At 47.4% G+C, this 13,288-nt stretch overlaps 1 protein-coding gene across 1 annotated transcript; it reads right to left on the bottom strand.

The window, feature by feature from the left end:
- Positions 1–458: 458 nt before the first annotated feature.
- nat8l (N-acetyltransferase 8-like) lies at positions 459–12,748 on the bottom strand (the record flags this gene model as incomplete). The annotated part of the gene is made up of 3 exons (XM_080791988.1): positions 459–844; positions 10,576–10,740; positions 12,403–12,748. The coding sequence occupies 3 exons, from the start codon at positions 12,746–12,748 to the stop codon at positions 459–461; spliced, it is 897 nt and encodes a 298-aa protein (XP_080648114.1).
- Between the last annotated feature and the right edge of the window lie 540 nt (positions 12,749–13,288).

The raw sequence follows: 13,288 nt of genomic DNA, 5'->3' as shown, positions 1-13,288 counted from the left end.
GTCAGTTACATTGGTGTGGGACGGCAATGTCATGTGTCCAGATCCACTGTTAATGATAAGAAGCGTGTGGTGGTGGTGGCGGCGAAGCTATAATACTAATAGAAATGAGTGGGGGAAAAAACAAGCTCTTGTTCATGTAAAAGGTATATAGTACAAAACAACAACAAAATCATGATGGTAATAAAAAATAAATGCTAGTGGCTTTTAAAAAAATGAAGTGGTAGAAGTTAAGTAGTAGAGGTTCAAACTCTATAACGATACAAAATAAATTAAAGCTGTCGGAGGAAGAGGACTTGGTCGCGGCGGGGTCAAGGAGGGTCTTGGTTCTCTCTCTGTCCCTCTCTCTCTCTCTCTCTCTCTCTTCCATCTCCCTTTTCTCCATCCTCTCTCTCCCCCTCTCTCCCTCTCCCTCTCCTGGCATCCCTCTCTCTCTCTCTCTCTCTCTCTCTCTCTCTCTCTCACTCCTCGCGGAGCTGCAAGCGGTAGCGGCTGTAGCGGATCTGGAAGAAGAGCCTCTCGAGCGGCGAGCGTCCCATGCCGGGCAACCGGTAGTCGTCGCTCTGGCTCGTCTGGCGGAAGCCCAGCGACTCGTACAGCTTGTGGGCGGCCAGCTTGACGGCGGTGGTGCCCAGGACCACGGCGGCGTAGTTGTTGCGCACGGCGAACTCCAGCACGCGGCGGCCGAGCGCCTTGGCGATGCCCTTGCCGCGGTAGCGCGTGTCCACGGACATGCGGCGCAGCTCCACCACGTTGTCGCTGTCGCCGTTGTCGTCGTCCTCGCGGCCCTGCGCGGCCACGATGCCCACCACGCGGCCCTCCAACACCGCCACCCAGAAACAGGATCCTGTGGCAGAGCGGGGGGGGGGGGGGGAAACTTGTATGCTTAGTTGAGGTATAGTATATAAAAAGGGCTGAACACAGACGACAGATATTTTCACACGAAACATATCATATCAAGCATATCAAGCTTACACAATACTATACTTTGTTGACTGGACCTGGGGGGACACCAGGTATCTATACTTGGTCCGCTCCTTTTTTCCCCCCCTGTACAACAAATCTTTTAGATTTTTTCCCCTGACCAGAAATAGCCACGCTCACAATGCGTTGCAAAGCTAATTTCCCCCTAGAATAGGAATGCCAAGGTTCATGCACTTAACGGAATAGTTCACCCAAAAATCTATACCCCATTGTCTTAAGTTGCTTTGGGAGAAAGCTGATGTGATGTTTTCACTGACAAACCCCTTGAATTATGTGTGTGTTTTTGAACTGGCGTTAAACCCATTTAGACCGTACGCCTCTCCTTCTGCACCATACTCCTAGCTCTTTCGCGCATGCGCGTTGTCGCTCACTTCCCTGTTTACCGTTCACAAAGAAATAGCACGTAATCTAAGGAGCTCTCCGTGGTTTTGACCAGATGGATATATTAAGCTCTTCATTTCTGACTTCAACATGCCTCGCGTTCAAAATATGAATCGAGCAATCATCAGCGACTTTATCGTAATCTTAGCGAGGTAAACGAGCTAAAATATGTCTCCCGGTTTTTGTCCAGAATGGACAAGTGGGGGGCTTACAGAGTAAAAGCGGCCATGTCTTCCCGGCACCCCGAGTTTCTATTTTGAAAGAAATCCCGGCGCTGATTGTGTTAAAGTATTCTAATTCTAACAAAATGTACGTTTTTAAATTTGTATTATTGCAAGAACAATGGCTTCCATTATAGCATGCTAACTTTCCAGGAATATAAAGCCAGCTGTTTCTTAGCTTGGATTCCCCATCGATTGTGTCACTGGTAGGAGGGTTTCCGAACTGTCCACAGTTGAGACGCAGACCGAGTTGACAAAAATGTTACCATATTATAATGAGCATTAGTGAGGACCAATTATATGACAATAGGTTGAAAATGGGTGAAGTGGTCCTTTAATGTGAGGCGACAAGGTAATACGGTAATGACTGAAATCTCAATTTGGGGTGAACTATTCCTTTAAGAGCAGCTCAATGAGACTGCTTTGTGGTCTCTGCTCATTGCATACAGCAAATCTACCCTAATGGCACAGGGGTCAGGCAGGCCCCACTTAACAAATTACGCTCCATTAATGGCCTCTGGAAATAAAATGACATTAGAATCGATGAGCAAAATGAGGTGGGTGGAGAGACGGCACGAGAACACATTGCATCAGAAAAATGTTCCCGTAAAACGGCGTGTTGTGACCGCTTAAATGCTCTGGAGTGAAGGAGAGATGATAGAAAAGAGGACAGAGGGACAAGACAGATGATGAAAGCAGTGACCAGTGACATGACTTGCTATTTCAGTATACGTGTCATTAGCCACACAACTCGGCTCATGCTATTACTTGAATGACTCAGCTGTCCGCTTACAGCTCAGAGCCTATGAGAGAATATAGGTGATAGTGAAGCGTAAGCAACACACAAGCTGCAGGGGATGCCATAGAATAGATAGTGGTAGAGAAAGTTAGCATATTATTAAACTATCTATTGCCATATATTTCCTTTCATTTCATGTCAGAGCACACTTTAGAGTGGCTGTAGCTCAGAGTAAACACTTAGTGGTGGTAGACAAACAGACGGGTACAGTAACGGGACAAAATGAAACGCATCCAGGCACAAATCAGACAGACAGGCACAGTCAGATATACTGTAGACATTTCAGCAGGTGATGCTCATTTGGTAGGAGATTCTTATTTTCATGGGGGGGATTAAGGAACTGATTGTAGTCGTTATAGCAAGTGATTTGTTTGAAGGAACAACTAGGTTAATTTTGGTGAAACAGAATTCTTCCAGAATTTGATTTCCTTTTCTCGAGTCATTCGGTTTCCACTGTGTGGAAAGCCTGGTGATGCGAGGTTCAGTCAACGGGTAAAGGGAGAGGATTCTCTGTCAATTTAGTCTTTTACCCAATCTAGTATATACTGTCAGTGATACTGTAACACGCCAGCATTTTGATATCAAGAGGAGAGGTCAGGTCTGCCATGTGGACTTGGCGGTAGTCCGTGTGTGTGTGTGTGTGTGTGTGTGTGTGTGTGTGTGTGTGTGTGTGTGTGTGTGTGTGTGTGTGTGTGTGCATGCGTTTGTGACGTGTGTGTCTGTGTATTGGGTGGGGGTACGTGTCCGTAAAGCTCACTTGACCATCTGTTAGAACTGAGCCCTGTGCCAGAAATCGGGACATCATAGGAAGGCAAGCACAAAGACTGTGCGTGAGACTGTGCGTGCGTGTGTGCGTGCGTGTGTCTGCCTGCTTGCCTGTCTGCATTACTTAATGCTATGTCTCCTGATGTTGTGGCTCAAGGAACCTCACATCTGCCCTATCTGACATCTGATGTCGCCCCCTCTGCGGATATACTGTAGAGGCACTCATCACCGATAAGCTGTCATTGTCATCTCCACCTCAGAGGTCTCTCCCTGAAGATCGGATGAGACAGAGAGACATAGACAGCAGGATAAGACAAAGCAGAGAGAGAGAGAGAGAGAGAGAGGAGATTGCGAGCAAGGTTTGGCTTGCAAGTGTCTTTTGTGTGATACGTAAAAAAAACAAGTTTTTTGGAAGTCGTGGAAGGCGTGCAGTGCAGAAGTAAGGTTGTGTCGGGGAGCGCAGCGCTACAGGGCTCTTTGTTTTCGTCTGCTGTATTGCTGTGCGCGTGTAACTGTTTTCACGGATGGGCGATTTTGGCTCACCTGCACTGAGACAGGCTGGAGTAAGGCTGAGGGGAGCCGGTCGGGGGTGGGTCAGACAGATGGAGCAAGGTCGAATTAAGACGGCCTCTCTCTCACACACACACTCTCGTGCACACATACTGTACACACAGACACGCGTGTTGCGTGCACAGGCCACTGCCCTTTTTTGTGTGCACAGACTTACTAATGTGTCTGTCTGCTACTTTTTAGGAGGACGGCTTTTACTGTGGCGTGGTGATCAAAGACATCCTGTAACCGACGCAGGTTACACATGCTCAAACCAGCCGACACTCAATGCTTAACACACTCGCTCTTTGTATACGTTTCTCTTTCATTATAAATGGTCAGAGTAATCTCTGAAGGAAGCCAAAATCGTCCCCTGTCCCGTTTTTTCTGTCTGTCTCCCTCCCTGGTGATGTGAGCCAATAGGTCAGCGGCAGTGCTATAATATGTCTTGTGACTTGACAACCTTACGGTTCCCGTTTACAATCACCTGCACATGACTAAACTAGGACGGAAAATACGTAACACACAGACAGTATGTAGTGTACGTAATGCTCTCTCTTCCCTATAATGACTATTGCCAGTGTGCCCCTGAGCAAAGCTAACTTCTCATTGGCCACAGCCAAAACGGCAGCGGTCGCTATACTACAAGTGCATCGAGCAAAAACAACGCTTAGAAAAAAAGGATTCATGCTTTTTTCCATTGCGGTGCTATTGGATACAGTATTTGTATTTGAATAACGGGGTGACCTTTAAATATATACGTATAGTTCATCAATACTGCTTTGATCAAACTTTCTTATATACTTCATCCAGTATACGTGCATCAAAACAAAGTAGTCAAGCCCACTTCTGTGATTGGCTGCCTGGGCCATTGATGACCTTTCGTATTGTGCTGATAGGTTGACTTTTGTGCACGTCTTAAAAAAAAACGTGGCACGTGACCTGCATGGTGCAAGAGAGGAGAACATGGCAGTGTACCATAGGAAAACAGTGTTTCTTTTTGCTGGCAAAGCGTTTCTGGCACCTCCGTGTGATCCCCCCCCCCCCTTCTCCCCAGACATCTCAGGCCTGTAGCGTGTGTGCAGTGGGGCGAGGCGAGTATGAAAAAGACCTGGTCAGCAAAGCTCCCCCTGGGGAAGATTTCTGATTAAAACAAAAAAAGAAAAATATCAGAGGACGGGTACTAGACAAGGAGGAGAAATAATCTGGGTCTTCTCCGAGAAAGCGGAGCACGCACTCTGATGAACAGTAACCAGAGGTGGTGGGATTGATCGGTTTATATACCAAGCCAGAAGGGGAAGAGGGTGAGGGAGGGGTTGACCAGCATTCATAATGGGTAGAAAATACCACACTACACAATTGGGGGAGGGGGGGGGGCAGATGACGCTCAAAGCAAGAGAGCAATAGAGAGACGAACATAATGAATGGCAAAGATCTGATTGTTTTCTTAATGTGATGGGTCTCGTTATTGGAACTCATAGATATGAGTGTGGGAGTGTTAAATACAGTGTGTGATGTGAGCCGTGCACACACACACACACACGCGCGCGCGAGCAAGCAAGCACACACACAGTCTCACGCTGTGTATGCTGTCTAATGAGATTATGGTCTTTCCCCTCAGATGAAAGCTAGAGGGCTAATTCAGTTGATAAGCATTCAGTCTAGACCGTGATGCAACTTCACTGTGCAGTAGTTCACTTCTCTGTTACTTAAACCCTGTACCTCTCTAGTTGACATGGGTTCCCCCAGGAGACTATTGGTCTTTCCCTCCTCAACAAAGGTCTTGGCCGAACACAGCTGATCTACAAAGTTCTGCTAATTTGACAGAACGTTCGCCCCCAGAATAGCTAAACCAGGGTTCATGTGGGTTACCTATTTTTTGTAACTCTTGTGTTATTCATTTTCAGTCTTTGCAGCGCTTGTGTTTTTAGTGGCTATAGCAGTGGTTCTCCTATGACCGCTGAGAGTAATCTACTTGTCTGCCGTATTGGCTTTTCAGCTGCTGCAGATAGATTGATAGTGCAACACCTTATTTATACTTAGTTGCGTGCCAGTGTCGCACACCAAAAACGGCAGTTCTACAAGCTCGTACATCGGCCTATTTTCATTGCAAGACAGAACGTGCAACCAAGTAAAAGTCAGGCATACCACATGTAAGCTCTTATAGTTCAAATCAGGTGTCCGGTGTTAATGAGCGATTTATGTTTCCAGTGTATTTCCGCCCACAATATCCCCCCCGCCCCTCCTCCTCCTCCGCACGCACACGCACACACAGAGAGAGAGCCGCGACCCCGTTTTTCCTACCCAGTTTCACACCAGTGCGGGTTGGGAGGGGCTAGCCCACACGAGGATAAAGGAAACATTCAGTCCAAAATGTCCAGTTTGCTAATTCACAACTACTACTACTTTGGTGTTGAAACTTTGAATTTTTCTCGTAAATGTACGCTATGTGGAGATTATCCGACGAGGTTAAACCTTACATAGGCTATATAGCCTGCTAAATTGGTCAATATAAGTAAAATAATATATCCTTTGAAATAACAAAAACATTATAAAAATGGTCTATGGTCTAATCTAATGGAAATGGAATAAATGGATGATCAAATGCAGGAGTTTTCACGACTCATCTAACTGTAACTAGGGGCCGTCACCTTGCCCCCCCCGCCCCTCACTGGTGCGAAACTGGATAGGAAAAACGGAGGTCGCCACAGAGCCTCTCCCCTGGGGATCAGAGTGCATGCTGGGTGTATGGACGAAGTCCACACATCAGCAATTTTCTCCTTGTCACCAGCGGTCACTGACGAATGAGGGCGAGTAGAGGGAGGACGCATGTACACAACAACACATGTTCACATACATGGACATGGATGAATGACATACAGTACATGAGCAAATACACACACACAACAATGCTATCAGTGTGCACCATGGATATACAATGCAGCCTGTGCTGTTGTACTGGCCTGCTGTATATGACGCCCGATTCGCAACCGGAGAAAGGAGATCCATCCATTGCCATTTATGTTGTAGTCACGTGTACCGTATACGAGTATAGACACAGACACTGCACACACACACACACACACACACACACACAGACCGTGCATCGTTCCCTGTTACAACTCCATTAGCTACGCTGCATTCATCATTGAGGGACAGCACCATCATGTACAATGTTATCGCTTCACATGTGGCAGACCTACGGTTAGATTGGCTCTTTCTCTGACTTGAACACGTGTCTTTATACGACGGCATGGGCCAGGTCCTTCCTCGCTCCCGGGCCGGATGCCCGCCCTCCCCCCCCCCCCCCCCCCCCCCCCCCCAACGCCTAGTGTGAGGTTACACACACGCCACACGGACACAGAACCTGACTCCCAGATGTGATCTATACGCTGCTAAGGTTCAATGGAAACCACATGGCCTCGAGGCTCACATGGAAGCTATGTACTGTATAGCTATAGCCGGGGTGGCTCTCCCATGTAGACAACAGAGGCCACTTTTCTATTATTATTATTATTGTATCCCAAAACAATGTTTCCTTGGCTGGCGTTGTGGCATCACTTCCTCTTTCCACGGGATAAAGGATATCCCATTTTGCGTGCGTGCACACAGCGAGCGAGAAAGACAGAGGAGATGGAGGTGTAAAGGCGGACCAATTTTTCCTTTTCTTTTTTTTCTCGAAGGGATGCTGAGAATGTGAGGCATGTCGAGAGAGATGAAGGTTTATAAGTAGAGGAAAGAATGCACACTGGAGGGAGGGAGGTAGGGAGGGAGGAAGGAAGGAAGGAAGGAAGGAAGGAAGGAAGGAAGGAAGGAAGGAAGGAAGGAAGGAAGGAAGGAAGGAAGGAAGGACATTTTATTTTGTGTTTGCCGATGGTGCTTCAGCTGACATGGCAGAGATGTCTCCCTGGGGGACCCCCTTTGTCTGTGAGCTACCCAGTTCTCTTTCTTTCTTGCTCTCTTTCTCTCTCTCTTTCTTTCTCGCTCTCTTTCTCTCATTAGATCTCTCTCTCTATCTAATCTCCCTGAAACACACACACACACACACACACACACACACACACACACACACGCACAGAGATAGCTTGTAGCTGAGGCGCAACCCCTTCCCCCATGCACAATGCTCCCATTTTATATCTATTCCCTTCCCCTTAGTCCCCTCACACACCCCCCTCCCTCTCCCTTCTCTGGTTCTATTTGACGCTCCCTTACTCAGAGCTAATGTAAGTGCAGCAGGTACCGGTGAAGGAAGCAAGTCCCTGTCCTCTGGAACAGAGGTGTCTCTCTATCGCACGCACGCACGCACAGGCCGGTATTTATACACTGCTTGCTTGTCTAGACCGGGTGCTGCGCGAGGCTGACCCTGGACTCATTTGAAAGGCCAAAGAAGTGTCTATAATTTCACCTGTTTTACCAGACTTGGATATGAGGTATACAGCCACACTAAAAAGAAAACCTACAAACAATATGCATTCACGAGCCCGATAGGATCATCGCTAAAAAAGCTCCCGTGTTAAATTGCGTTTCACGACGGTTTGTCCTTTTTTCCATTCCCCTCACACCAGATGTGCCATATAGCCATTAACACGCCCGTCTGATGACGCGTATTGATTGATCTAAGATTGATGGAGCAGCAATCGTTGGCTGGTTGATTGGTTCCAAAAGGAGGTGGGGGGGGGGGTGGCAGAAAGAAGGAGGCAGAGGCTGTTGTGTGATTTAGGTATTGCTCTGAGGACTTTCTTTCTTTAGTGCACGGAGTTGCTACTATAATTACACGAATTACACCGTAGCCCTAGAAGAAGTGCTGTAAACACACACACACACACACACACACACACACGCTCACTGAGGAGATAAGAGCATTGATCTGCTAGTCAAGGCACGCAGACGGTATACCCAGAGTGGGTTCTCTGTAATAGCGTCGGGCCTCCTGGGGCTCAAGCTTCCTGTCGCACAACTGGATGTCTGGGATTGCCCGCCTGGCGTCATGAGCTCCTCAAGCAGCACAGATTATCATTTCTATATAGGACCCCTGGCTGATGAGCTCACTGCACGGACGGACACACACACACACACACACACACACACACACACACACACACATTCCCTCTTCTCTTATGGGGGGTAACTATGTTGCACAAAATTGTTTCAAATGCCAAATGCATTATCATGCATGGGTCCGTGACATGAAAATGTTTGAGAACCGCTTGCCCATTAACCCATTCTGACCTGAGATCAGATTCATACAAGGTTTCCACTGGTACACACACTGGTCTGATTAACCCATTCTGACCTGAGATCAGATTCTAAAAATGTCAGTCGCTCTTCGATTTTTCAAAAAATAGCAGACCTACAAGTTCCCGGTCAGAATGGGTTAAAACACACAAAGATACATCGCCCTCATCCTCCGAGTGCCCTCGAGACCTGCGACGCAAGCTGCTTCCACTGGTCTCTGTTTTGGGTCGTCGCCACACCGAGTTCATTCACAGTCGGTCCTGCTGTGTCCCTAATATACTCAGAACATCTGGAAATGTGAGAGGTCTTGTTCCTCTCGACGGGCTAGGGTATATAGTCTCTCCACGGAAGAATATCCGAAATTACCTGGTCTTTTTGCTCTGTGTGGCAGTGTCTGTCCAGCAAAAAAAGCGGAGTCTTCTCTCTGCCACAACAAAGACGCATATAAACACAGTCCCTCGATCTTCACCAGGCCATGCGTGCATGGCTGAGCCCAGGTGCAGGGGTTTCCCCCGTGGGTCTGCATGGCTGTATAGTCATTAGCATTGTCCTAGAGAGGCACTGGTGCCTGACCCCTATAGTCTAAAGAAACCATCGCAGCCCGCCAGCAATAATGGGAATGCTAAATTGCAATTGTCTTATGCATGCGGTGGATTTACCAAGCCAGTGTGACACTGCTGTGCATGTGTGTGTGTGTGTGTGTGTGTGTGTGTGTGTTTATGGTTGTGGGTTGTGGCAATGATCACTTGATGGGTTAACCAATGTGCCTGCCTTTCTTTACCCACCTGTGCTGGCCTAGCAGGGCAACAAAATAGTCCCCAGAGGTCCATTCACACAAATTGAGAGGGAGAGAGAGCGTGTTCCACGTTCACTTTTTTTTCTCTCTCTCATTTGTCACCGTGGCGGGCATCGTCATCATCACAGCAGCCCTCAAGGAGAATGAATAGTTTAAGCTCCTAAGGTGAATTGATTTCTCTAATTAGAAGCCTTTGTAGTAGAGCTGTATTGTGTATCAGCAGTTTTCTTCTGCACAATCGATAGCCCGGTGTGTGTGCTCCACGACACCATGTAAAGCTTAGAGGGGGGGGGGGGGGGGGAGGAGGGAGACACGTTGCACATTTTGAAGACTTGCGCTTGCCTCTGCCTGAAGAAGGCTCTGTAAACTCTTAAGATCTATAGCCTCGTTCTAGTTTTCTATAGGTGTGTGTGCGTGCGTGCGTGTGCGCGCGCTCGCGCCTGTCTTGTCCGTCTGAACGTTTTGTGATGATAGTTTCAGTTGAGATGAAAATGTATACGCCGCAAAATACTGTGTGGTGGTTAATTTAACCTATATAGAATGTAAACACTGCCACAGTTCTTACACTTATATAATTTAAACTCAGGATGTTTGTCCACGGGTTGCTCATGTCAGGGACGTCATGTGACCTTGGCTTTGCACCGGTCCATTTGTCTCGAGTCTCGACCCCCCCCCCGAAACAACACACTTTTGGCGGCCGAGCATCACCTGCTGACGAACACGCATGCACACGCATGCACACACACACACACACACGCACACACACACACACACGCATGCGTCTGCACGGTTGCACATTCTTCAAAACAGAGGGTCGAGAGACCTTGTGCGTGAGCCCTCCTTCTTACCTGTGGGTTTCATGTAATACGCCTCTATGTCAGCCATGTCCGTGTGCAGAGCATAGTCCAGATAACTTTGGATTACTGTCCTGCTGTAGTAGTAGCGCGCGCCCATGAGAATGAAGGGGGCGCAACAGGTCATGGTGAGGGATTTGGTCATAACAAAGCACATTACTATGGAGAAATGGAAGAAAAATAAACGACACCTGTCAGAAAAGAGAATCACATGTTTGATTTGGGCAGACGTTCAACTCCAACACAAAACACAGAGCAGAGAAAGAACAGTGGCATTATTTACACATTTAACCAAAAATAGCCTTATCGGTTCCTTCAGAAATATCCACAGGCAAGTATGAACAAACAGTCTCATGACTAAGATACCGGTAGGCTACATACTATCGACTAATTTCACACATCAACAAATGCTTTTCTTGTAGAGTGAATACTAGTGGTTGTTAGAGTACTATGTTTTCACATGGCACCAAGCAAGGGACTACAGTATATTTGTGTTTGGCAGAGAACATAATTGGAGTAGTACATCGGGGATTGCACTGGGGGGCGCACACAGCATAGGCGCTGCTGGGTGGAGGTGGGTGGGTGGTTGGATGATGCTGCGTTGCATCTCGCTGCGATACAGTGAGTGAGTTTTTACTCCATTGCACCACCACGTCGCGGTGTGACCTGATGGGAACTCAACGAACCATGTGCTCCGTAATTCCCCCGTGTTTGTTGAGGCGTGCTTTACTTATACTTCGATGAACGCTATTTGACCGATAAATCTAAAATGGTGCATGCCGAACAGAACCGTGTATAGCTCAAACACATCATACTATAAAGTGCGTATTATTAAGTGCGTGATAGCAATAGCCTACATGTTAAAGATGTACCGGTATGTAAATCCTTCATCAATAATGAAGTGGTAGACCTATATTAGCCTACTATGTATTTATATGAATGATGTGTGTAAACTGTAAACAAAGCCTGCGAGATGTGTGTGCGCACCACGGCTGCTGCATGCTCCGCAGGGGCGTGTCCTGCGAGGATGCATGCATGCGCGCACATGGAATAACGCGCGCGCGCGTGTTTGGTATTGGGAATGGGGGGTGCGTGGTGCGTAATCGTATCGTATGCGCATGCACGCACACCGTTGGGGGCAATCCTGGAATTCATTCACTCATTCACGGCGTCGACATGTCATCACATATATTATATTAACCAGCAGGCGCCTCACCGGCTATATTATTGCCTAGTATACATGCATGCACACATGCGTGCGCGTGGCCTTTTGTTGCGTGCATGAGCAACATGCCGGCCGAGGTAAAACACATGATACATATTATTATGAATTAAAGCAGATACTAATTGATTAGCCTATTTAGCCTATTATTATCATTATTATTAGTAGGCTACCACTCATAGTATACAAAAAATAGTACATGTCTGTATTTGTGGGGTATGCCTGTATACATTTGTGTGACTTTAGTTACAGAGCATGTTGATGATGTATATAGGCTACGGAGACATTATTTTAGTTAATTTATAGTAGCAGGCTTAGCCCGTCTATAGGCAACTTGAGAGTGAGAGGAAAAACATATACTTTGCGTGTTGTGAGGATTAGAAGAAACAACTTGGATATAGCCTTATAGGCTACTGACTGTATGTGTGTTACGTGAGGAGAGCACAATAACTGTTGTTTGTTTCGGTTTATCAGAATATATATAAATACATATATATCCTGATAAACCGAAGGATATATCGGGATATATATGTATAAATACATATATATCCTGATAAACCGAAACAAACAACAGTTATTGTGCTACAGTTTATACTTACATGTGAGCAGAGCATATAAGAACTGGGTGTTGGACTGCTGGCGGAGCCCTCTGAAAGCTGTGTTGGGTATCCTCTCCATAATACCCTCGTTAAAGATGCGCAGCACCTCCGCGCTATCCGCGCGCTCGAACTCGCGGATGAACACCGCCGAGTCTCTCCTCGAGACAACAACGTCCTCCTTCATGTCCTCCTCCTCTGGGTTAAGAGGAGCCGAGGGAGAAGAAGAAGAAGTCCACATCTGCGAGGAGGACACGATGATAGAATCTTTTTTGGTCCCAGGTATAGCATCGTGTTCGTCCGCAACGATTTTAGTCTCGCAAACCATTTTTGGAGACGAACAATGCATGCAACTGGCCGCAAAAACAAAAAAACGCAACTTGGACTTTGAAAAGAAGAAGAGAGAGAGGGGACGGCCGGGCGGGGGCGGGGGGGTGGATGAAGCGTGCGTTTCTTATTGTGTGGGGGGGGTGGGGGGGAAACAAACTGATAAAGAATGAAGGAAATAAGACGGGGGGGATGTTCTGATCTGCTGCAACCCTGAGCGTTTCTGACGACCAAGACTCGCCGGCGGAACTCAAGCACTATTTATAATAGAGTAGCGACGCGCGCGAATTCACGTTCAGGGGCTGTGGAGGGGGTCTTCGTGGAGGGAGCGCACATTGGTTGGAATGCGCGGTCATGTGATGATGCTCATATAGGTGGGTGCAGGGTGGGCGAGGAGGAGGACACACACAGCGCGCGCGCACACACGCACACACACACACACACACACACACACACACATGCAATGCATATGAACAATGTTGTTCACCGCGGCGTCGTTTCTAGGAGGGGGTCTTGGAGGAGTCGGTACATGTGTTCGTAACGGTATACGTATTTGGGGTTA

The sequence above is a fragment of the Protomyctophum bolini genome, assembly GCF_963924005.1.
Source record: "Protomyctophum bolini genome assembly, chromosome: 20".
Taxonomy (NCBI): Eukaryota; Metazoa; Chordata; class Actinopteri; order Myctophiformes; family Myctophidae; genus Protomyctophum; species Protomyctophum bolini.
Note: the sequence above shows the minus strand (reverse complement) of the source record. Positions and strands in the feature narration are given on the sequence as shown.